The sequence below is a fragment of the Chenopodium quinoa genome, unplaced genomic scaffold (assembly GCF_001683475.1).
Source record: "Chenopodium quinoa cultivar QQ74 unplaced genomic scaffold, ASM168347v1, whole genome shotgun sequence".
Classification (NCBI taxonomy): domain Eukaryota; kingdom Viridiplantae; phylum Streptophyta; class Magnoliopsida; order Caryophyllales; family Amaranthaceae; genus Chenopodium; species Chenopodium quinoa.
In genome coordinates, this window is record NW_018745461.1 from 448615 (window position 1) to 474020 (window position 25406).

The window sequence follows — 25406 nt, forward strand, 5'->3', positions numbered from 1 at the left end:
TGACGTTTCATTCATAATTTTGGTGAAATCCTTAGCACTTACACCGGTTGCAAAGTGCAAGCCTTCTGAATACCTTGAACACCCCAAGAGTTTCTTTTGCTCTAGCTTCGCCATTAAAGATGAAAGGGATCATATTTGGCCAACTGATGTCTTCATCACTGCAACTCTGCAACTGCAAGACAAGCAGTGCTCACTCCTAGGACTTCTACAACCAATCTAGCTCGATAACTATGTGTGTGTGTGTCATATCTACAACGCTATTCTTTCTCCTTATGAATTTTATCATCAACGAATGCTCCAACTCTTCTACAATGCTCGCTATTCTTGTCTAGGAACACAAGGTCAGTCTTCATATTGAGCACAAGAATCCTACCACGGAAGGATAAATTGAACGGAGTAATCAATTTAGCTATGTAAGGTTTTTATCGGATAATAATATAACAACGTCACACAATAATAGATCTTTTGATGAAGCAACCGCAATCTACGAAAGTACTTGTACTTCAGTAGCATAGGCGCATGACCAACCAACATTACCAAGGCAATTCTATCCAATTCAACAACAGTTACAAACTCCTTGGATGTTCTTTAGTTCGAACACCAACCCTTCTCATTTACAATAACCATTGAAAAATTAAGAGGCCAAAATCCACTTTATTATCTATTTTTTTTTTTTCAATACATCAAAATGATTACCAAAGTTGTACACAATTCCCATATTCTAGTTCTACTTCGTATAACATTTTGTGATTTATATTTTTGGAAAAACAGTCATCAATGGTTATTACTCCGTATCATAATATCATATCACAATATACTTTCTTATCTCAATTGTAATATTTAAATGTTACCAGTATTATATTACAATGAATTGGGACATTATGTTACCAGTACATTTTTTTAAAGTCCAACTCTTTTTATTTTGTACAATGGAAAATTGTCAACTTAACATGTGATTAATTAAGGTAATTACATTTGTTCAAAAAAATAAAATAAAATAAGGTAATTGCATAGAATAAAAACGTAAGCAAGAGATCTAATTTTTTCACTTTAAAAATTTTATTCGATAATCTACTCACCTTCCACTCCGGTAACCCTAAACAAGTACAGTAAAGATTCCCCTACTCTTCCATTTTCTCTCTCCTCTTAATTCTTCAATATTTCTGGTTATCATCAACAAATTCTTCTGATAAACCCTAATTTTCTCTCTCCTCCCATTTTTCCGGCGAAAACATGGCGGATCTCCACAAAAATGGCGGCGCCGTCACCGAGAACCGCCATATTCTTCCGATTCCGGGAAAGCGCAACGTCTTGATTACCAGTGCTTTACCTTACGTTAACAACGTTCCTCACCTTGGCAATATCATCGGATGTAAATTTCTTTCACTTGTTCTTGTTCTTCTTCTAATTATCGCTCAACTTGTTTGGTTTTTGTTTGATTGATTGATGATGATGATGTTGAAATGAATGAGAATTGCATTGTAATTGTAGGTGTTTTGAGTGCGGATGTTTTCGCTAGGTATTGCCGGCTTCGAGGTTACAACACCATTTACATTTGTGGAACTGATGAGTATGGTACTGCTACTGAGACTAAAGCTATGGAGGAGAAATGCACTCCTAAAGAAATTTGTGACAAGTAATTTTCCTTCTTTTCTAATTAGCTTCAATTTCAATTTTTATTAATTTAATTGGTATCATTTGTTGATGAGAAATTCAGAGTTTAATTGTTAAACAATTAAAGGGTTTTGTGTAGTTTGTCTCATTTGAATGAAAATTTTGAGAATAATGTTTTGGAAGTGATCAAAATGAGTACCTTTTTAAGGTTTCGATTGTTGTTGATTACCTGTCTTTTTTGTATAGATACCATGCAATTCATAAGGAAGTGTATGAATGGTTCAACATAAGTTTTGATAAATTTGGACGCACATCAAGTCCCGAACAGACTGAAGCTTGCCAAGCTATTTTTAAGAAGCTGATGGACAACAATTGGCTCACTGAGAATACAATGCAGCAGGTTTGTGCTTTCTTTAAGTGAATTTTAATGGAGTTATTCCAAGTTCCACCTGTCGTTTTTTTTAGCTCATTGATTAAGGTGTCTACTTAATTTGTTTTTGATTCGGTGATTGAACTTGCAGCCCTATTGTGATACATGCGAAAAGTTCTTAGCTGATCGACTTGTCGAGGGAACTTGCCCAAAGCCTAATTGCAATTATGATTCTGCTAGAGGGGATCAATGTGAAAAATGTGGAAATCTTTTGAATCCTACAGAATTGAAAGATCCTAAATGCAAAGTATGCATCTTTCCTCAGTTTACTTGCTTACATAATTTTTTTTGGATTAATCTTGGTAATACTATCATGAATGGCTCCACACTTTTTGCATGAACCTTCACTTACAGAGCATCATAATACTGATCATGCATGCATCATTTTTGATCTCTTACGACTGATTGTGTTCCACAAAATCCTATCTGAACAGACATGCCAATCTACTCCTCGCATCCGTGACACTAATCACTTGTTTCTTGAACTTCCACTGCTTCAAGACAAGCTGGAAGAGTACATAAATAAAATGTCAGAAGCTGGATCTTGGAGCCAGAATGCTATTCAAGTAACAAATGGATGGTTGAAAGAAGGACTCAGGTCGCGATGTATTACTAGAGATTTGAAATGGGGTGTCCCTGTCCCACATGAGAAATTTAAAGACAAGGTCAGAGTATCCTTATGGTAGTAGTTTCCTATTCTTCATTATCACTTTATTTTGCCAATTGATATAATATATTCCAATGTGGAGTAGAATTAATTTTTTGTTGTTTGGAATTGACTCTGTTTGTTTATCACTTGTAGGTATTCTATGTTTGGTACGATGCACCTATAGGGTATATATCAATCACAGCATGCTACACGCCAGAGTGGGAGAAGTGGTGGAAAAACCCCGAAGATGTTGAGCTATATCAGTTTATGGGCAAGGATAATGTGCCATTCCACACTGTAAGTTATTGTTAAATTTACTACTGTAAGGGGAAACATTGGCCTTGAAGGAAAAAGAAAAATAAACAAGGCAACTACAAATAAATAGAATTAAAGAAAGAGAACAGCTAAGAGGTAACCAAGAGGGGAATTTTTTTTACTTGTTTTGCTAGTTTCTTGCTCAACGTAAAAAATGCTCTAGTTAGTCCTCTCTTTTTGAAGTTGTTTCGATTTTTATGGTTTGGTTTTGATGATTGATTAAGAGTGTGAGTGCTTTATAGGTGATGTTTCCATCTACACTTCTTGGCACCGGTGAAAACTGGACTTTGATGAAGAGTATTAGTGTCACTGAGTATCTGAACTATGAAGCAGGTAAAACTGTAAAAGATCATTTTGCCATGTTCATAAGCAATAGTCTTTTAGTGCATATTGCTTTTATGCTGGAGTCCTTGACCTCTATTGATCTATTTCTTCATGATTCTACAATATCATTATAAAGCCTATGTTGGAGAGCATTTCTCTGCATCACATAATTATAAAAGTTATGCTAAAATGCTCAAGGTGGTTCATTTTCTATTTATATTATGTAGGAAAATTCTCCAAAAGCAAAGGCATTGGAGTATTCGGAAATGATGCGAAGGACACAAGTATTCCTGTTGAAGTCTGGAGATACTATTTGCTTACTAACCGACCTGAGGTAGTCAATCTGATAAGAGCTTGTTACTTGAGTTTAAAATTTATGGTTTGAACTGAAGTCACTAATCTTGGAAACTTTGCAATTATTAGGTATCCGACACGCTGTTTACTTGGGCAGATCTACAAGCAAAATTAAACAGTGAGCTGCTGAGCAATCTGGGGAATTTTGTTAATCGGGTCTTGAGCTTTATTGCTAAGCCGTCAGGTACAATGGATTATTAAAAGTACCTTGTTTCATAATCGTAATTTAATTTATATGAGGCATTGTAATGTCAGACCTCTTGTATGCATGTGAAACTTCAAACTTGTTGGTAGATTTTTAGCTAATTTTGTTGTCTATGGTGTAATTATAAAGTCCAAGTAATGTGTGTAAATTTTAGGGGTTTTGCTGTTGAAGGTGAAAATGGAAGTAAAGGAGTGTTAGAATATTTGGTCATTTAATTAGAATGTTATAAAACCTAATATATGGCGGTGTAAACAATAATTTGTTCAAAAGTGTTGCTTTTACATACTTGTATATGACATTAGTTTACTGAAGATAGCAGTAGTAGCTGTGTCATTATTATATGTATCATCTACACATTACTTACAAGTAATGGAATTTTAGGAAATCCAATCGTAAATCATTACTGTTTTAGGAAATGTGACAACTTTTCTTAAAGTTTTAAAATAGTATATGTGACTATTAATTCCCGGCAAAGAAATTTTAAGCAATTGTGTATATGATCAATTCGGCTTTCAGCATAAAAGTAGTTGTTAGAAATTAAGGATAGGAATTAAATAGAGGCGGTGTGGCACAAACCCCACGTGGTTAAGGCTAAAAAAATGACAATGGGTTTGTTCTCGTTAGTGTAACAACCCTAAATGAGGGCTTTTTGGTACTCTTTAGTGTAATCACCGCAAATGTGTATATTGCAAGTGGAAGAAAAAAGAAATGTACTATAGCATAGTTATAGGGAGTATATGGAATTATGACATACGAGTTATTATCTTGTCAATTTTTTATACCTACAATCAAACAGCATGTACTATCACTCTACAGTAGTCTATAACCACTTAGTGATAGTTTTACTGGATTAAACTAACTAGATTGGAGAATCCTGGAGATGGACTAATATAGATTGTTATAGTCACTGCCAAACAATTATATATTGTAAAAAAAACTACTATCCCATCTTAATATAATATTTCCATAAACAGCTGTTATACTTCACAAAATTATATCACAATATATTAAAAATATTCAAAACTGAGATTTATCAGTTTTAATATTATCCTAAATTTATAGAGGGTAATTTAATGCTTTCCTCTTATAAAGAGGTTTAATTAAATTTTTATGGGATGTTCTATATTGTGATAACATTTTTTGTAAATTATCATTGCTAAACATGGAATTAATATATTGATGGGGTAGTAATTTTTATATCAAACATCTGTCATTTTTTTTTGCCCAATTATTGGCTATCAAAGATTTTTTGATGGTAGGTGTTAAAGATTTTGGGAAGAATATATTGAACACATCTCAATTTTACCCCTATACACTTTTGCACAATTGTTTTTTTTTTTTAATAGAATTTTGCACAATAGTTTATAATTCCTTTTCGGCGGAAATTAATAGTCACACATACTATTTTAGGATGTCATGGGAAAGTTGTCACCTTTCCTAAAATAGTAATGGTTTATGATTGGATTTCTTAATGTGTCACTACATTGATTAAGTAATGAAGAGAGGATATGTATGATGCAGCTGCCTACATGTACAATATCGTGACATATGAGAAAAAAGTCAGTTTCGGAACCAAGTACCTTGTTGAATTTTGAAGTAGCTCTACCTTGTCAAATTATTGTTACACTACTAATAAATGTTTTTGTAAACATATTAGTAACAATGACCAAAATTTCCCCTGCTAGTCCACTGCTATTGCCTCGTGACCATCACCCCACATTTCTCTTCTTTCACTCTTTTCATTCTAGCTATTCTCTATCGTTTTCATTTGTTCCTAAATCAATGTTTTCAATGTGGCTGTTGGCAACTATGGTTTGGGCCGTTTGGCAGTGGACTTATTGGTGTTGGGGAGGATTGCTATGTGAAATTGGTGGATGAGGGGGTGGCGTGAAGCATGCAACAGGTGGTGCCATGGTTGTGGCAAATCTAGCAATGATGGGTGCCATAATGATAGTTTCTAAATTGATGATAGTTGTGCTTCAATTTGAATTGTGTTATCATGAATCATATTTAGTGACATTTCTTAAATCTTTGTCTGGATTGGTAAATTGAAGTCATTAGTTATTCTTTTGCCATTTATGGCTAGCTTGGTACGGAGTTATAAATTTTGGTTAGTTTTATTAAGATCTTTTGAAATTTAGCTCATACATATTGGAGATTTTTTAAACTGTATTTTAGGCCTAGCTTTTATTTTATTATCATTTTTTTGGGTTTACAGGTCAGGGATATGGTTCTGTCATTCCTGATGCTCCACAGGCAGAAGCTCATTCTTTAACTATGGCGTTAGCAGAAAAAGTAGGAAAGCATGTGGAGCAGTATGTAGAAGCCATGGAGAAGGTTATTTTTTGGTTGCAGCAATTGAGTTTATGGTTTCCGATAAAAAGGTTAATCATATTGTAAAAGTTCTTCTGTAGTGTTGGTAAATTTAGCTAGCTTTTTTTGTTGACTCAGGTTAAGCTAAAGCAGGGACTTAAAACTGCAATGGCTGTTTCAAGTGAAGGAAATGCATATTTACAGGTTAGCTTACAAATTTATTTGACTCTTTAAGATTCAGATAAACAAATCCTCATTACCTTATTATCGATTATATGTCATCTTGGGAAACCTCTATATGTAATCTTTTGACAAGTTGGGTAGCAATTACAGCATCCTCTGCTGTGCAGGAAAGTCAATTTTGGAAGCTTTATAAAGAAGATCAGCCTGCATGTGCCGTGGTCATGAGAACTGCAGCAGGACTGGTGTATCTCTTGGCCTGTTTGTTAGAGCCTTTTATGCCATCTTTCTCTGTCGAGGTGATTGAACTAGATTGCAATTAAAAGTATACATTATTAGTCGCACATGGGCCAATGTGTTGATCTTTCTCATAATTTTGAATGGCTCTATAGGTACTGAAGCAGCTTAATATGCCCCAACTTCAAGTAACTCTTTCAGATGAAAATGGGGATCTTGAGAAAATCAGGAAACTCTGGGATATTCTACCTGATGGTCACTGTATAGGGAAACCAGAACCATTGTTCAAGGAACTGGTATGCTTTTGGCTTATACGGAGTAATTGCTAATTTATATTACCTTCTGAGGATTTGATTAAATAAAGACTTTGCTGAACATTTTTCTTTTATACGGCAGAACATACTTATTTTTATTGTCTTTTATTAAAAGTTTGGGTACTTTGCAGAAAGATGAGGAAGTGGAATTTTATCGCGATAAGTTTGCTGGAAGTCAAGCAGACAGGGCTCTGAAAGCTGCTGCAGAAAAGACTGCTGAGCAGTTGAAAAAAACAAAAATATCAGGTTTTTGTTTTTTTTTTTATATTTTTTTATCCAATGCTGTTATTAATGTAGTACCTAAACATTGGATTTGTCCGTTTATTGTGATAATAAACTTCCATGATGTTGCTTTTCGAAAATTGGTTTTCATTACTATAAGACTAAAAAAGAATACTTGAATTGGGAATCTGCTTTTGAGATCGAGAAAGGGATGGGTTAAAAGTATGAGAGCTAGGACCTTGAGTTTGCTTTATAACTTGTATATTTCATCATTCTTGTGTGGTGAATTTACTGTGCTTGTGTTTTGTTTTCTATGCTGGAATAGATCAACTTCTTTTTGCTTTGGGGTCATGAGTGTCAAGGAAACAACCTTTGGAGCCTCTACTAGCAATGGAGCTACTCTTGGCTTTGTGATGCTATATTTATACAACTTTAGACTATAAGGGCATGTTACTTTTCTAGTTACCTGGCTTGAAGAATTTCTCATAATTGAGGGCTTGCATGAAGGCTATCATTGTTGTGTGGGTGAAGCGGCTGTGTGCTACTTTTTTAATTTATGTTTTTATATATGGTGCTGAGAGCCTGAGAGAGATCAAATTGTTTTTGCTTTGGAATCATGAGTGTCAAGGAAATGGCTTTTGTGAGTCCCTGAAATATTTGCTAGTAATAGCACTGACACATGTGTTTATTATCTTCCTTTAACCGACACCGACCTAAGGCACATCAAGGCTTGGTGGAAAATATGTTTTTGTTTGTTGGTGGTTCATTAAAGTATATGCTATATGTTACAACATTTGGTAGGTCATTCATCCCAGGGTTGTTATTATGTAGATGAGTCCAGTGCTGATCATAGCGTAATATGGATGCAGCTGCTCCGTGAATATTACTGTTTTATTCAGAGAGTCTTACCGCTTTACTTTGCTTTGTGGCTTTGTTATTGTATATGAAGATATGAATTCTTGTGTGCAGATAAAAGTGAGAAGAAAAAGGCAGCAAAGCCTGCTGCTGGATCCAAAACTAAGTCTTCACCTGAAGCAGAAATTACGATCTCTAGACTTGATATTCGTGTTGGCCTTATAACAAAAGTTCAGAAGCATCCTGATGCGGATTCTCTTTACGTGGAAGAGATTGATGTTGGTGAAGCAACACCAAGAACTGTTGTCAGTGGTCTTGTCAAGTATATACCTATTGAGGAAATGCAGGTTTGCAATATTTCATTTGCCATGTTTGGATTTTCTAATGTTTTGCATAAACACTAGAGATCTTGCTGATGTCCGCTTTGTTGGCAGAACCGGAAGGTCTGTGTTCTTTGCAACTTGAAGCCAGCTTCCATGAGGGGGATAAAGTCTCACGCTATGGTCCTTGCGGCTTCCAACAGCGAGCACACCAAGGTCAGTTGCCAAAATATTGAAATTTTACCCATGAACTTGAGTTTGTGTCAAGTAACATTATTTTCTTTGTTAATAGTAATGTAACTATATGTCCACCTTTAAATTCAGGTTGAATTAGTTGAGCCACCTAAAGAAGCATCTGTTGGAGAGAGAGTCAAGTTTTCAGGTTTTGATGGTGAGCCAGATGAAGTTTTGAACCCAAAGAAGAAAGTGTGGGAGACACTGCAAGTAGACCTAAACACAGACTCTAATTTGGTGGCCCGGTTCAAAGATTTGCCATTCACTACATCTGCTGGTATCTGCAAGGTTTCATCAATTTCGAATGGAACCATAAAGTAGAAACGCTCAATATTATGGGCTATTGATAGAAAATTTTTCCCATTTTTTTTAACAAAAATTCCCCATAAGGGAGTTTCCATCCCTTTACTATCTTATTGATTTGCTCCTTTGATGGGAGCTGAAAAGTTTTGTTCTTGATGTTATGTATTTGCCTTAGCATTCAAGCTCCAAATGTATTGTCAATTTGAAAGGGCAAGTATTGACAGGCTAGTTTTGTTACATGGTCGTGCAGGGAGTTTGTGGAAATATATGGATGATTTTACTGATTTTGCAGTTATAATTTATAATCTAACATCAAGATCAGTCCCCAACAAATCCCCGAATTATTGATTATTACTCTTGATTATTTTTATAAAGAAAGCAAATTATAACGCTTTATTATTACCAAGCAAAAATAAATGGCAGTATGACAGAAGCAGAATAAATTTGTTTGATGATCGACCTTGTAACTTTTGAGTTCATATACGTAGTAGATTTCATTCAAATGTATAGTATAGCAGTGTATACAGAGAGCAGTAACATGCTCGTGTCTGAGAAACATGAGACGATTTTTCTTGCAAAGATTTGTGTTAGAACTTTTACTACTTCATACTAGATTAGAAACAACCTAATATATGATTTATATGTTTATTGTACAATATATATGTCAGATTCATAATTGATAGCCAAATTCAGCATACATAAAGTAGCAAATAAGTTCAAACCTTTTTTTAAGGTTGTAATTTGCTTTTATTTATATAGTTCTCTTTGTCAAATAAGTTCAAACTTGGTCTTTCTCTTTCACTCTTTGGCATACCAACTGTAATAGAAGGCCAAACTAGACTTGCGTTCTCAGAATAACATCCTACACTTTTTTGTCTTTAATTATAAAACTTATCATCACATTGTATATATAATATATTCATTAAAATCATATTAAGTCATCTAAATTAAAGTAACCCTAAAATTATTTTACTCATATAAAGAGAGTAATTTTATCAATAAATCTTAAATAACTTTTATATTAGGATAACTTTCATTATTATGGAATCATCACTGTAATTTATTATAGTAACTTATGGTCATTGAAGGGTACTTTTTTTTTGAAAGGATGGTCATTGAAGGGTACTTTACAATGGATATATACACCCGATTTTTTGTAAAGCTTGTGTACTAACAATTTAACAAACCTTACCATATTAAGATAGGTGTTAATCTATGTATTTTTCACAATGATTTTTTTCTATTTATTTTTGTAAACTTTGTAGTAAATATATATGTATTAGGATCAATTATTTATCTTATCTATTTATATTAAAATTGTTGAAAAGATAAAGTTAAAAGGGATGAAAAGATAAATTTTGAGATATTACACTGCACCGTCATTAACCCCTTTGGTCTATTTATACTTTGTCATTACATTGAAAAAATTTCTTACATCTCAATTCATCATTAATTAGTCACCTACATTTAGCTACTAAGTATTGATTAGCTTCGTCTAAAAAGAAAAAAAAAACCCTATTAGCTCCTTCAATATCATATTACATATGGCTCTTAGAAACCCAAATAGTGTTTTCTCAAATCGTTTAATGGTAGGTTTCATCTTTCAACCTTCCATTACCGAAATATTCTCGTACTTTCTTCCTCAAAGACTCCTCGTAGGGCAACCGGTTTTGCCTTCTCCATATGACACTAACGTCAAAGACATTGATCTTTACGGTGAGATGTCACCGCAACAACTATTTGATCATCAATCTACTAGTGATGAAACCGAATTCTACTTCTTTACGACTTTAAAAAAGCAAAGTGAGTCGAACAAAAGAGTTAAACGTGTGGCCGGTGGAGGGACTTGGGACGGAGATAGATACGAAGAATGTAAAATGGTTGTTCAAGGAAATATGGTGAAAGTTGGTGTGAAGAAGTCATTTAAGTTCAAGAAGTCCAAAAAAGATGAATGTGATAATAATGTTTCTTGGATCTTGCATGAGTACAAGATGGATAAAGATTACTACGTTAACACATACAACAACGGCAATAATATCAACCCTAATGTAAGTTTTTATACCTTAGCTTACTGATTTTATTTTTGTTATCTATCTTTTACAAACCCAAATAGTTATATTTGATGTTGCATATATATATAATCGTAGTATAACCATGCATAAACATGAATAGGGTTTTGGAGAAAAGAGAAGAAAGATATAGAATAGTGTAATTCTCCTTAGTTAGAGTATTCTCATTAATCAAATATATATAGTATGTACAATCCTAATATGAGAAACCTAATTACACAAGATATATCTTTACAGAATATTAACAAGATAATATTAACCTATTATCTATCACCTTGTTAACTGAATTGGTTTTTTTGTTAACTAACCTAGATCCTGACATTGTTACGTTATTAATGATGTGATCTTGTGATTTTACTTTTTATTTTAATTTTACGTTATTAATAATGTGTTCTTGTTATTTTACTAAAAAAACTAAAATATTAGTTGTAGGAGAAATATGAATAGTTTTTCATTCAATTAATAAATAAATAAATAAAACAAGCCCTAGTTTTTTTTTCTTCGAAAATTAAAGATCTTAATTAAAGCATTAATTCTTAATGATTTTATGTGATTATTATTTGATTTATTTCTAACTCTTAATAATAATATTGATTTACAAATACTGACTTTTTTTTTTAATGATAGGTTGTTGATAATATTGTATTTTGCCATGTTCACAAGAAAGTGGAGAAAAACTTCATTGAGATGGACAAGAAAAGGAAAGAAAGCTTCAATTGCGAAGAGCAAAGGAAGAGAATTTGCAATGAAAATAAAAATCTTGAAAGTGGAAAAATATTGGACAATAACCCTCCTACACAAAAAATGGACAACAACAATATCAATGAAAGTACAAGTGTGGAGTCGTCAATAATAATCAATAATAACGCATCTCTTAACAATGGATATGACAACAAAGGCGGCGATGATGGAGATATACAAAATGTATTAATGAACATCAAGTATGAAGATGATCTAAATTTTGATTGGGACTCTTACCTTCAAGTGTCACTGGATGATCATCAAACTACTAATGAAGATCGAGATGGAGTTTCATTAGAGGAATTAACGAAGAGTCAAGATGATACTCAACTGTTTCCTAATTCAACAACAACCAACGTTTCTGATCCGTTACTTGATTATTGGTGGAGTATTTTTTTACAAAATAATAATGTTTAGGTGAATTAAATTAGCAACATTGTTGTTATTGTACTGTTCCTGCTAGAAGTATTATGAGTACATTATTTGAATTGTATATCTTGTATGAATTGAATGATTTTACTTATATGGAGCAAATAATTAAGGATGGTATACTACGTCTAAATTAGTTGATATTTAATTTGTGTTATTATTTTGTTTGCAAGTAATTATGTTATTATTTAATTTACGTCTAAATTACTTATATGGAGCAAGTAATTATGTATTATTTTGTTTGCAAAAAACTATAGTCAAAGTGAAAATATAAATAATGAAAAAAAGTTCAGCATGTCTATTTTTCTAAGACGGATAGTAAGTGACCAATTGCAACAAACAACAAAATAAAAGAAATAAAATAATAGAACATGTTTCTACAAGAATTATAGTTCTCCGACAGTCCGAATGTTCTCATTAGTAATGGTGCTATGTTCTGATAAAACCTTGGCCACCATATACTGATGTGAATGATACTATACATAATACATTGTTTAAAATTCTGTTAAATTCAGCCAATTCCTATGCCATGCCTAGTCTGAAAAATGTATCACTCATCATATCCAATATTCATATTAATTAGCAATTATTTTTGTTAAGATCCATGAACACCTAAAAAAAATTATATAATACAGAGTAATAATTAATGAATAAGACATACGGAATAGTTTTCTTATGTTCAAATTAGGGTTTGTAATGAAAAGAAGAGCCAATTGACCAGTAAAAAAAATCGTAATGACAATTTGATAATAGAAGTATTACTTTATATGAAATATACATATACTTGTACACTATGTACATGATGTAAAAAATGTACATGAAGTCCCACGCAATTGCAGATTAACAACCTTTTCATTTACAGGACCCATATGCAACAACAATTATTCTCGAGATAAAACAACTAATTTACGTAAACCAATTGGAGCTGAGTGAGCACATATGGAGCAAAATCTAGACCATAGAATTGAATCGCACCTGGAAAGACATTTAAATAGAGCATTCTCGTCATTAATTTAACAGTAGCACGTTCGTCTGGCAAAATAATTTTTTTTTTTAAAAAAAAAGAAAAAAAAAGCAGTACAATACCTATATGGCTAGATGGATGAGGACCCTGTATCCTGTGGTATGCATTTCGCCTCAACGGCAAGGGTTTTAGCAACCCCTCTGCATGGATCACCAAATTCAGAATTTGTAACTCTTATGGAGCAACTCTGTCTTCCTTGGCAAAGCTGTTGACAAAATGATATGGGCAATAAAACCATTAGCACTAGCCTTAGTATGAATTAGTCTGCAAAACCAAGATGAATCTAAAATTTTGAAACTTTTTGCAGGGTTTAATTTCTAAGATGTAATCACAACACTAAGGCAGACTATTATATAATCTGCATTGGAAATAAGTGACAATCAGGTGGGAGGGGCACTTTGGGGTGTATATCAAGCTTAATTTGGTCTAGAACTCTAGATTATATCAATTAATTGACTGAATGCTACTCATGCTAGTTCCTGAAACTTTAGACTCGATACATGGATCCAATTAAAAAGATATTTTTAAGTTCAAATTTACAGAGCTATGTGTATGGTTTTGTCCACTTACCCCAGAAACCACATCAGAAGACCTTGGTGCATGGCAACTACCTCTTGAAAATTTTTGACAGCTACCTTTTGGAGTCCCATAGCTGGCAAACACTATAGAGATTACATGTTCTCCTTCACAATGTAGATGCATTTCAGGTGTTGTGTCATTGATCAAGATCTGTCCGCCTACAGAACCACGAGTCAACCATCTCGAAAGTGGCGGATAGTGGGATTCTGATATACTAGCACAAATGATTTGTGTAAAATGTGAAGTTAATGAGATCTCGAATGGGTTTCCTCCAGTCTCTTCAAACACAACTAGTAAATTATTAGATTCCTGCAGCCATGAACGCGGTACATGGTATCTGAAATGATTACACACAAGATTAGGTCCTTCAAATTCTTCAGCACTTCAAAAAAGAATATAGATATGTAAAAAGTCATTCAAGTGAAGAATTCGTATAACTTAGTATGCAAGCATTAACACAAACTTTGCATAGGCAATTTTAGATACAATAGCAACAACAATCACAGCCTTAATCCCATATATGGGGATAGACTATTTCAGATGAGCATACTAAATCCATTTAAGCTTCAAGCTCTCCAATTTACACCCTTAAATTACACTTTAGAACAGAAGGTGACTAATTTCATAGGTCCTTTGGAAGATAAACCACATAAGAGGGATTAGTCATTCTTACCAAGGGGACAATAGGAAGGGAAAGCTGTAACCTCAAGTATTGAGAAGTATCCTACCACATATTTATATATAGTTTCCACTACAGTCCATATAATTTGCGAAAAGTTTACAAAGCCACACCTTCTGTCCACTAAAGTTGGCAAAATAACTCAAGAGTTATTTTACGTGATTGTTAGTGCCGTGAGCCTTCACAGAAAATTCAATCAAACCTATTGATTCAATCTCCTTACACAGGTAAAGATGTAACTTCTCCCAGAAGGGTGGGGGACTGTGGGTGGAGAATCTGCTAGTCAAAAGTGGAAACAATGGAAAGACATTGAAATGAAATGTGGTTTTCTTTATAGAGATCTTAACCTGATGAATAAACTTGTAAACCAAAGTAGGGTTTTTTTTTTTTTTTTTTCATGAGGCTCAAACTTTGCCTTGTAAAGTCGAGGATCAGTGAGCCCATATTCAACTTAAGACATTGAGGCTACTTGATTAATAAGCTAGATAAACCTAGTGAGCATCCCAAACAATGTCATTGATTACTTATTCTTAGATACTATGTGCAAACTACTAAACAAGATGGCAAATGGCATTGCAAGTAGTGATGATATTAGGGTGTCAATGAGTAAGCAAGGTAAAATGCCTAGCTAATAAAAGCAACTTTTTTTTTTATTTTTTTCTTTTTTGCCTAGAGCTTCAACTAAGTCAGCCAATCTTTCTTGAGCTCCTTTTGCAATATCAAATTACAGTAGGTCAGAACCTTTTCCCTCCAAACCTAAAATCTTGAAAAAAATTGGAATAAAGTTCCCAACCTAGAAGAATAAAATTTTCAGGAGCATAAATGAGCAAGTATATAAAGTATATTGCAATAAGAGCCAAATGCCAGAGTACATTAATGTGAAAGCAAGTATGCCTGCCCCAAAATAAATTTGCACCTCAACAGGAAATGCATTAGCACCAACCGTGGAATCTGTAAGAATTATATAGGAATCTCCCCATTGAGTTCCACGTATCAAAGTACATGATGCATACCTCACTTGAGTAGGATTCCCACAGTTTGTCGCACACTTGCTTGAATCATAATTTCCACGATAATCACAATAACTTTGACATCCATCTTGTGAAGAAGGCAAAGTCCAAAATCTTCCTATATGATGTCCATTAACCCAAGCCTGGCCTTTACCCATACTTCTGAAATCAAGTGCAACTGGATCCAGCCCATATGATGCGTCAAAATAAGTCTGCCACAGATTAAATATAATGATTTAGCATTAATAATATATACTGTATAAAGCATCGACGGAAATTATCTTCTAACATAAATGAAATTAGGATCCACATGAATCAAAATTGAGCCTTGACAGAGTTGACACTTGGCCCAAAATTCTATTTAAGACATTAAAAAATTTAGTGCATTGCGCTGTTGTGCATGATAAAATACCTAAGATCCACTAGAGTTCCAATTCAATTTGATAATCAAAAATTCATAATTAAACTCTCTAAGGTTTTTTATGTAATTACATGTGAGTACCTTGTACCATCTTAAGGGGTCTTTGATTCCATCAGTTGTCAAATCAGCCCAAGCTGCCTTCTCATGTCCATCTAATGCGTATATTTTCTGCATTTCACCTTTTAGACCAACCTGGAAAGAGAGAAGACGAGATTTTAAAATTGTTGTAGTGACAAGAAAGCATTACAAAAAAGAGATTGTCCTGCAATGCCAGTATAATGAAATCCAGAAGATAATAATTGATGGTACAACTAAGAAAAGTTCTCTTCTTTTTTTTTTTTCCTAACTCTCCTGCTTTTGATCTCATGCTAATTGCTGAAAAATCATAACAAGTAAACAAGAGACATTATATCATGACCGTGTTTCGGGAACAGCTAAACTTCCAGACAGATTTCACCAAGAAATTATTCTAGTTTGTTGACCATAAACATAGCAGGAGATCAAATTTGGCATGCATTTAGCCATGTCAACTGCATCGTGCAGTTATAACTGGATCTCACCACATAAAAAAAAAAGCCAATAAACACAGACAACCAAAATACATATCAAATAGAAAGATGGAGAATATGCCTGGTAGGTCCAGGACAAGTTTGATAGATCTATGTCCCCCTCTTTCAGTCCCGTAAGCTTGATCTGACCTCTGAAACCACCTCCATCTTTCTCCAAGAAAGCACCATAATTCTGCAACAAGAAAGCAACATGAAACAGGTTAGCAACTGGCATCTGACAATTTACTACATTAGGTGAAAATTTAAAGAACATATATAATGTGGAAAGAAAAGAACTAAAAGCTATAATAAGAAGCTGCCTAAGATAATTGAAAAATTAATAAGAAATTGTTTTGGTGAGTGTGAAGCTCTATGACCATTGACCAGTAATGGCAATTTGACGAAAAACAGAATAGAAAGTTTAGAAACATTCTCTCTGATTGATGATGTAATACCCTTCATTTAGAAGACAACAGTAAATCCATATAACTCAAGGGGGGAATTTTATTTAAAAGAGCACACGCCTTTTAATTTAAGATGAAAATGCATCCATATAATATAATTTAAGAGGAAAAATAAATTAAAGCAAACACACGCACACACAGAGCATACCTGCATCCCCACTGTCAGAGACAGCAGTGCCACATCATTATATCCTTCCAGTAATTCGACAGGCTGTACAACTTGTACCCAATGTCCAACTCCACTACCTACAATTCCAGATATTTAAGAATGTGCCAAGGTAATGTAATATACACGGACTATCAAGAAAGGAGCTCTCACAAGAAAATTAAACATGTCCTATTATATTACAGTAGAGCCTTCACAATTTCATGGACTAGAGAAATTCAAGTTAAGATTCAACAAATAAAAGTGATGTACAAAGCAGGAAGCTTGCAGTAAATCTCATCCTAATTAACTTGATATCTATATCTATACTATCACTCTATTATATTAAAAGGCAGTGTCCATAACAGACTTTGCCACACATCACCCTTCACATGGAAAATGACTTGGGGTCACATCATTACACACATATTAATTGATTTTCAAACTGTTTTATATTTGAAAGGTTTTGGATACTCTTGGAATAGCAGCAAAGCAAACAGTTCCATCACTTCCATGTTTCTTATGCTGCAATAGAATGTCAAGAATGCGAAAGAAACTTGGGGCTATCTCAGTCGAGAAGAGGCAAACCATTCATAAATTTAGTAAGAAATGAAATCAGAGAGTAAGATTAGTTATCTAAGAAAAGCGACAAATTTCTACAAGATTCTAATGGTCTAACCTTATAGAACCAAGGACACATGGACCCGTCGATTGTTACTTTGAATATCATATTAATGTTTATTCACGTTGGCTACGAGAAATTGAGTTGTTTTCCAGGCCTCACTTTGTTCGCATCAAGCAAAGATTTTTGGGAGGCCTATCTTAAATAACTCTTGCTTCAATAATGTACATTTTCTTTTTGTCTGAAAATGATGCTCATGCAGAAATACGATAAGGTTAAAGATAAGGATAAAGAGAGAATACCAGCTAGTCGGCCATTTATATATATGTGCACTACATCACGCATGCTATCAATTGTAAGAGCTGGATGGACTCCATTTTTCTTCCAAAATAATACATCTTCTCCCGAAAAATATATTCTGTAATGCAGTTACTCAGAGATAGGTATCAGAAGAGTGTTCAAATAACCACTTTCACCAAAACATACAATCTTATAATGAAACGTATTCTAAAGCAATGTTCATGCTTGTGTAAAATTAAATTACACGTTAAAAACAAGAGATATGGTAAGGCAACACAACAGAACATCAAACTAAAATAAACTAGTCTTAATAGAGATGTCACCTGAATATGAAAATGAAGTCTAAAATTTGAAGAAAGTAAAAAATCAATATGATGAAACGTTTAAATGAAGCAATGCGTAAACATTGCTAGCGCATGAAGTTTGTGAACTAGCAATCAAGGATACTTATTGTGGTTTCTAGAAGTTCACTTCAATTGCTTAGATACTACAATACTCAAGCCAGCAGAGAGATCATGAAGCTGCACCTGGTAAAGTACCAAAGATAATCAGAGGAGTCCTTGGTAACATTTAAGTGATCCAAGATGCCTTTTACAGTGAAATTGTTGTCACTCCATACTCCAACAGGCTCGTTTACTGTCACCCAGTTCTCTGAAATATAGGATGCCCCATCCTGATACAGTAAATTTTGTACAACTTGTGTATTTGAAAATGGAAGTGCATTAGGCTCTAGCTCTTTAACTGATGTCTGAGCCCCAATCTGAAAAAGAAGAAAACTAATTAAACATGCTAGGAATGCCCTATATTGCCACATCACAGTTTGTTTGCTAAGGGTATTTGGAGTGAAGGATAAGTTCGAGAGTGAAAAAAAATCATTTTTCCATTATTTGGATAATAATTAGGTTGGATTGGTGAAAAGGAGAAAAGGTAATAGAAGAGTATCTATGTTCCTTCTCTCTTGAATGAGCCAAATCATTCCAAAATTGGGTAGCTTTGGAAGGAAAATAGAAGCTCATGCTCATAGATCAATGATTATCAGCATCAGCGACAGTTGATGACCTCTGGTTTGTGAATAATGATTGACAAATTGATTATTGCAACAAACATAATATGCTGGGGTTCTATAGGTTCAATTGTCTTAACTCTTGTCTATGCATCTATCCTCCCTTCTTTTAGACCCTTTTTTTCCATTTTACATGACTTGGACCTAACTGAAAAATGGAGGCCTTGGCGGGTCCATACAGAAAGTGTCCAAGTTGCAATGGAAAGAAGCACCTAAAACCTTGTAACAAACGGAAAAAAAGAGAATTATGAACGCGATGTAAAATAACGATCAAATACTAAGTGGAAGTCGAATACCCTCCAAAATAAAAATAAATACATATATAAAAAATAAATAAAAATAATAAATAAAAAAAAATGTGGCAGTCGAAAAGCCTACATAGCACTAATCGGCAAATGGTAACATATGTAACAACTGTGAAGGCAGTAGAATTGATAATTGCAGGCAGCCAGATCAATTACAAGATAAGATAATTGCCTAAGAAAAGATAGAGAGCCATAACCTTGGCAGTGTTGTAAGCCACATTACGACAGTCTGGTAATATACTGACAGACCAAGGAGGTAGAGTGTACACTCGACCCTGGAAATGCACCGAAGCCACATTATGTTGATTAATATTAGCCAAAAATGCTGAGCACCTATCTTCATCTCCAGACTCACTTACTGCCCTTCTTCTATTACCTCTTTTGTGATAAACATGAGCCTGGCCAGTGAAAATTTAGAAATGCACTCTAAGTTAAATAATAAGTTGCAAGCATTATAAATGTCGCAAATATAAGATCCACATTGTTTCTATTTGTTAGACCGAGGCAATAACAACAGTTGTTCACAATCCTTCCATTTATTAATAAGAAAATAAACAGAGTGCCTCAATGAGGATTCTCTTGAAAGGAGGAACCTTTTAAAAGCCTCGCACATGCAATTAACAGGGCTCATTCTTGCAGCTTCTCCAAACTTTCAAATCGAATAGATGGAAACTAAATTTAGCAACCCAGCTACCAAGCCCCCAGGCCTACCCTTGGATATGGAAACCCCCTACCTCAAAAGTTTGGAAGTTGGCCCTCCAAAATCCAAATTCCGTTTATGTGGATTTTAGGAATCTTTTAACCCATAGCCAATGCCAGAAAATGTGAACTTAAAACCTACTAGATTCCAGGACAGAACATAAATTTTGAGGTTTGATTGAGACATATGCAGAACAGGGCTTATAGTACACAGAATGGTTTGTAAAGTTTGCCATACATCTTTGATGCATACAACATCAAAGTGTTGTCCTGTTGCTCCGAGGACAACTTGTCCACTATTATATTGTAATTGTTGCCAATTTTCTTAGACTACCTCCATTATATTATTAGCAACATTTACCAAACATGGATGTTTCATGTTATTTGCAACAAATGTATTCTTTCTTTTTAAGTTATCATTTTTCTTTTATCTCTCTCCCCATCCCATGCATCTCTATCTTTCTCTCTCCATATAACACTCACAAACAAATTTTACCTCAGAGTCCGTGCAAACTCATTTGTTGCAAATAATATGAAACGGAGGCAGTATAAATTCTCTTCATCAAAATGCATTTAAAGAGGCTCTTTCCCATGGCTGGGTAATGAGAATGGTAAATATGCAGCCTTGACTTTACCCCAGAAATAAGGAGAAACTGTTAGAAATTGACCCTTGATGCACAAATCTCCATCATGCACAAATTGCAGAACTACAATAATTCAGAAAAAATGAAATAGACAAACTCCAGAATGTACCTCCTGCATATGCCCCAGCTTGACATAGTGAGGAGAATCAACTGCAACTAGAGCAGGTTCGCAAAGCTTGATTGCAGCATGCAAATCCTTCAGATGACCCCACTTTGGCTGGCTTAAAAGACCTATACGCACAAGCTTGACATTTTCAAATGGCCTGAAATAGACCTGTGAAGATAATCTGATATGCATATCCATATAAAACACATCCAAGACAAAAGACACAGTTTTTACTTGCCATATTCATCTATGGGAGCATCATAATCATAACTTGTGATATAAAATGGACCTCCAGCTGACCTCCCAAAATTTGTTCCGCCAAAATACTGAAAACAGAAAGCATAATATACAGGACTTAAATACCTGATTTCAAGCTCATTCTGCAGAATATGGTTATTTTCAAGAATTTTTTTTTTTGATACATAACCCTGATATTGATGAGCTCATACGATAAGGAATGAACATTACCCAAGGGTTCTAAATTATCTATAGACTTCCATTTTATAATAAGAATATAAGGCTTTATTCTTTTCACTTGAATAGCTTTTATTTGAACTTATTAGCCCTTATGTCAACTAATTTGAACTGAATTTTTCTTATCACAACTTCATAGACCTTTATTCTTCCAGAAACTCTTTTTAAATCAAAGGTGAAAAGAACAAGGCCTAATAATTATTCATTGGCGGTCACCGACCTCCACTGTAGCACAGCATTAAAAAATAAAAATAAACAGTTGACTTAAGGTGTCGTTATGGTCAAGAATAGAACATTACACAGACCCCGGATGCCTTCTACAACAAGGGACTATTAAGAAAATCTATTAGTTGGAAAAAATCCTTTTCAAAAACTAAAAGATATCCCAGAACTCTATACAGAAATACAGAATTACAGCTTGCATGGCATGGCCTCTGTCAGTTTCAGAGAGTTTGGACCAAAAAATGAGATTTTGCCAACATCATTTTGAAAGCCTGTCCTCAAAAATTGATTTCTCACAATACAAAACCAGAAATTTAATTGACAATGTCATTCGTGTGTAAAGTGTACTCGTTTAAAATTGGTGGAAAGCTGAGCTTAGAAGTCTACCCACAATTACACTATTGCATAAGCAACCCAACTTAGTTATATTACCATGTAATAATTTTGTAAGCTACCACCTCGTTGAAAAAAGCGAGCAACTGCAAATGCCAGGTCTTGAACAGGCCTATGAGGTACACTTCCACCCCACTTAGTGTACCTACAAACAATTTAAATGAGGATATAATACAAGCACATAGGAAATCATTAGATATAGCAGTAAAAAACTTAATCCCACTTCATTTTCCCTTCAAGGTCTCAACAAATTTTATATAGCAACATACTGACAAACCAGGAGGAATAAGGATCATTAGCTGACCAGATGGCAAGTTGAAGGCACAGAACCTATTTTCTTTACTTTCTTTATTTGACGACAAAATATTTTATCAAAATAGAAGTATAGAAAATAGATCAATACAGCTGGAGGACAAGTTGTCCTCACAAGGATTCTCCCAAAAAAAAGAACAAACACATGTTTGCTCAGTTCCTATGATTGTATCCCGTCTCTATTGAACAATTTTGAAAGTCCTAGGCGCTTCAGCTAATAAAGACACCAGGAAAGTGACTTTATCCGATGGTAAATCGCAGGAAACAGCAGCGCCTCTAAAAATAAGGCTATTTCTCACATAACTTATCTCCCCTACAACTATTGATTATCCGGTGAAAGTTTGGTTGGTTATCATTGGTCATCACCCCCATAAATAATGCAAGGTGGAAGGGAGAGATAGGGAGGGAAGGGGTCAATGGCAGTGGGCCACAGTAAGAGGAAAGAGATTGTGGGAAGGGGGGCGTGAAGGATGGGTACCTCTAGTTTTGACCCATTTTCAAATGGGGGTTGGGACAAGATGGTTTTGCTCGGGATTCTTACCCGGTATGTCTCAAAACTAGCGCTTATGGTCAGAAAATTGGAAAGGAGGAAAAACAAATAGGAACAAAGAGGCAATCATTGTGAACAAATCTGTGACTTGGTTTTATATTCCACTTATCAACAAAACTCAACATTACATACGCCAACTTTTATCTAAAACAAGCTCAGCTTGTTTAACTTACTTAGCTTCCTTGTAAATCATAACTCATGATGTCAGTGCATAAAATCTTTCCCATCAGTCAATATTCAGTCACTAATAAATAATATACTAAATTCACACAGTTGCTATACTTGTTATTGAAGAATGAACTAAAAGTCATACAGCCAGAGACATACCATCCATCCCAGTCCTCAGTCCAAAAAACAGGCTTCTTGTTGGAATTTGGCTTAAAGCCATCACAATAGTAGCCATTGCAAGTATCAATCTGGGTTTTGGTTGAACATAAAATCTCATGATTAGTGTTGAAGCAGGATTGCACAGCACATATTTCACAGGTAAAATAACCAAACAGAATCATAAATTTACTTAGTGCTTGCAAAACTTTGATTAAACTTAAAAGTTCAGACAAACAATAGCAGTAATGTACACACACAAATCTCAAAAAAAAATAAAAAGGGGGGATGCATGCACTAAATGGTGATAATGAACTTACAATGAATTCAGGTGCATCAGTTTGTTTGCACATTACCCATGGGACACCAGCACCAAGCCCAACAGCCATGTTAGCAGCCCAGTTAATATAGTCCCGTCCTTTTTTACCATATGAGTTTTCAACATCTCCATATTCATTCTCAATCTGATAGATAGACAATCAAGAAATAATCTTTTAAAAGACACTGCAATGCAAGGGTTGAGAGAGAGAGATCAATCAATTTAAAATAAACTCCAACATAAAATACACAATTTTTATCACCCAACCATATATAGCAGGAGCCAAGTCTATTACTCATGTTAGCCGACCCCATCATTTTGGGATTAAAGCATTATTGTTGCTGCTGTTTGGGGTGGGGGGGTCTTTGTGCAGAAGTATGTAAACATAGATAAGGAAACTGGTATACTACTTCAACATGAAACTGAAAAATCACTCAACCTGCAATAGTATTAGTGGCCCTCCTTGCCAAGAGAACAGACTCTCCTCCCGCATTAAGTTTACAATCTTTGTAACAAACCGTTGCATCTCCTCCTGAAGAAACATGCAATCAAAATTATTCAGGAAATTTGATATGCAGCAGATGACTATTAATGAGCATATTTACCCCATTTTTCTTTGAGAGGTGAGAGAGACTACATAACACAGTAACGCTTACCTTAAAAGGTGCATTATCTGTTCGAAATTCAATACCAGGAATATCTCGCAGCCACACAGGAAAGCCACTGTTAAACAACAAACCAATTAGCCAGAAAGCAAATAATTAGTAGTGAAGTGACAAATAACATCAATAATATATTCACTCACTAGAAATTACAGAATAACATATAGCCTAAAATCATAAAACAGCGAACAAATTTACATGAAAGCATCAAATAACAAAAGAAATGAAAAGGAGTATACCCAAAGTTCCACTCTGCACACACATAAGGTCCTATCCTAAGGAAGAAATAGAGTCCATTCGACCCGACTAGCTTCGCAAACTTGACGAGGTCAAATCTCCCTTCAAAATTATACTACAATTACGATCAACATACAAAATTAAACATGAATTCATAACCAAATCATACTAAAAAATTTCAAAAACTCAAACATGAAAAAAATCACCCCTAACCTCTCCTCTCACAGGCTCATGTCCATTCCAAAATGTGTATGTTTCAATCACTTCAGCACCTCCTTCCTTTGCCTTTGCAATCAAATCAGGCCACATCTATATAACATAATATTATGAAACCAAATCAAAAATTGAAAGTAATTTTGAATAAAATTGGATGATTACAGTAATCAAAGTTCAGAATTAGGAAGATTAATAGTAGAAGAAGAAGAAAAGAGACCTGAGGAGTGGCGCGAGGGTAGTGAATGCCGGCGGAGATTAGCATGCGACGGCGGCCGGCGATGATAAGTGATCGGTGATCATAAGTGACGTTGAATGGCTCGAAGAAGAGCTTTCCGACGCCGAATTCCGCCATTGATAGAAGCAGGAAGAGCAAACGCCATTGTTGTGAAATTAGAGGTTTCTTCATTTCAACCTCTTCTTGCAGCTCAAGATAGGAGATAGAAATTAAGTACTCAGTATTAATAGCATCAAATGAATTTGGATTAAGACGGCTTAACTAGTGATTTGGCACGTAATCTTAGGACATTAAAATTTAAATTAATCATACTACGCAATTTTTTTTTAAAACGACTTACACAGTTCAATAAAATTAATTTCAATTCAGTAAAAATAATTTCACTTCAGTAAAATAAGGTCAGTTCAGTAAAATTCATTTTCTTAAAGAATAATTATAATAGAAAATCAGTAAAAATAATTTCAGTTCAGTAAAATTAATTGAAGTTCAGTAAAAATAATTTAAGTTCGGCAAAAATAATTTCAGTTCTATATAAATAATCTCAGTTCAGCAAAATTAAGTTGAAGAGAACAGGGCCTTAAACGAGTATGTGGTTAATGTCGTTTACTGTCTTTAGCTCATTTGGTAAGAGACTTATTTACTCTGTAATATTTTTAATTAAAGATTGCTTTATTGAGTCGGAATTAATCATGATTATATTAATAAATCTTGTATAAATCATCACAATTAAAAACTAAGTAAATTA

The 25406-nt window shown here is 34.2% G+C and overlaps 3 protein-coding genes across 3 annotated transcripts; 2 read left to right on the forward strand and 1 right to left on the reverse strand.

The window, feature by feature from the left end:
• The first annotated feature begins 982 nt into the window (after window positions 1-982).
• On the forward strand, window positions 983-9202 carry LOC110715009 (methionine--tRNA ligase, cytoplasmic-like). Its single transcript, XM_021893581.1, has 17 exons — window positions 983-1372; window positions 1492-1636; window positions 1861-2014; window positions 2136-2291; window positions 2479-2709; window positions 2847-2990; window positions 3251-3341; window positions 3560-3666; window positions 3756-3870; window positions 6110-6228; window positions 6343-6408; window positions 6555-6683; window positions 6777-6917; window positions 7067-7181; window positions 8127-8359; window positions 8447-8548; window positions 8657-9202. The coding sequence occupies exons 1-17, from the start codon at window positions 1234-1236 to the stop codon at window positions 8885-8887; spliced, it is 2418 nt and encodes an 805-aa protein (XP_021749273.1). The 5' UTR covers window positions 983-1233; the 3' UTR covers window positions 8888-9202.
• Window positions 9203-10413: 1211 nt separating this feature from the next.
• LOC110714807 (NAC domain-containing protein 68-like) lies at window positions 10414-12096 on the forward strand. The gene is made up of 2 exons (XM_021893358.1): window positions 10414-10917; window positions 11566-12096. The coding sequence occupies exons 1-2, from the start codon at window positions 10414-10416 to the stop codon at window positions 12094-12096; spliced, it is 1035 nt and encodes a 344-aa protein (XP_021749050.1).
• A 738-nt stretch (window positions 12097-12834) lies between these two features.
• On the reverse strand, window positions 12835-24866 carry LOC110715014 (beta-galactosidase 9-like). Its single transcript, XM_021893587.1, has 20 exons — window positions 24644-24866; window positions 24424-24519; window positions 24213-24325; window positions 23968-24034; window positions 23751-23843; window positions 23313-23456; window positions 22996-23084; window positions 21846-21951; window positions 20956-21043; window positions 20721-20842; window positions 19466-19666; window positions 18428-18660; window positions 17903-18018; window positions 16982-17079; window positions 16452-16562; window positions 15903-16013; window positions 15404-15612; window positions 13703-14048; window positions 13195-13337; window positions 12835-13083 (listed from the first exon to the last, which is right to left on the reverse strand). The coding sequence occupies exons 1-19, from the start codon at window positions 24830-24832 to the stop codon at window positions 13203-13205; spliced, it is 2667 nt and encodes an 888-aa protein (XP_021749279.1). The 5' UTR covers window positions 24833-24866; the 3' UTR covers window positions 12835-13083; window positions 13195-13202.
• Window positions 24867-25406: the final 540 nt, after the last annotated feature.

Coding starts and splice junctions, on each gene's coding strand:
- LOC110714807 (XM_021893358.1), top strand. CDS start 10,414: ATGGCTCTTAGAAACCCAAATAGTGTTTTCTCAAATCGTTTAATGGTA. Junction 10,918..11,565: donor GCAATAATATCAACCCTAAT/GTAAGTTTTTAT, acceptor TTTTAATGATAG/GTTGTTGATAATATTGTATT.
- LOC110715014 (XM_021893587.1), bottom strand. CDS start 24,832: ATGAAGAAACCTCTAATTTCACAACAATGGCGTTTGCTCTTCCTGCTT. Junction 17,080..17,902: donor TATAAATGGCCGACTAGCTG/GTATTCTCTCTT, acceptor CTGGAATTGTAG/GTAGTGGAGTTGGACATTGG. Junction 14,049..15,403: donor GGGAATCCTACTCAAGTGAG/GTATGCATCATG, acceptor TAATCATTTCAG/ATACCATGTACCGCGTTCAT.
- LOC110715009 (XM_021893581.1), top strand. CDS start 1,234: ATGGCGGATCTCCACAAAAATGGCGGCGCCGTCACCGAGAACCGCCAT. Junction 2,710..2,846: donor ATGAGAAATTTAAAGACAAG/GTCAGAGTATCC, acceptor TATCACTTGTAG/GTATTCTATGTTTGGTACGA. Junction 6,684..6,776: donor TGCCATCTTTCTCTGTCGAG/GTGATTGAACTA, acceptor ATGGCTCTATAG/GTACTGAAGCAGCTTAATAT.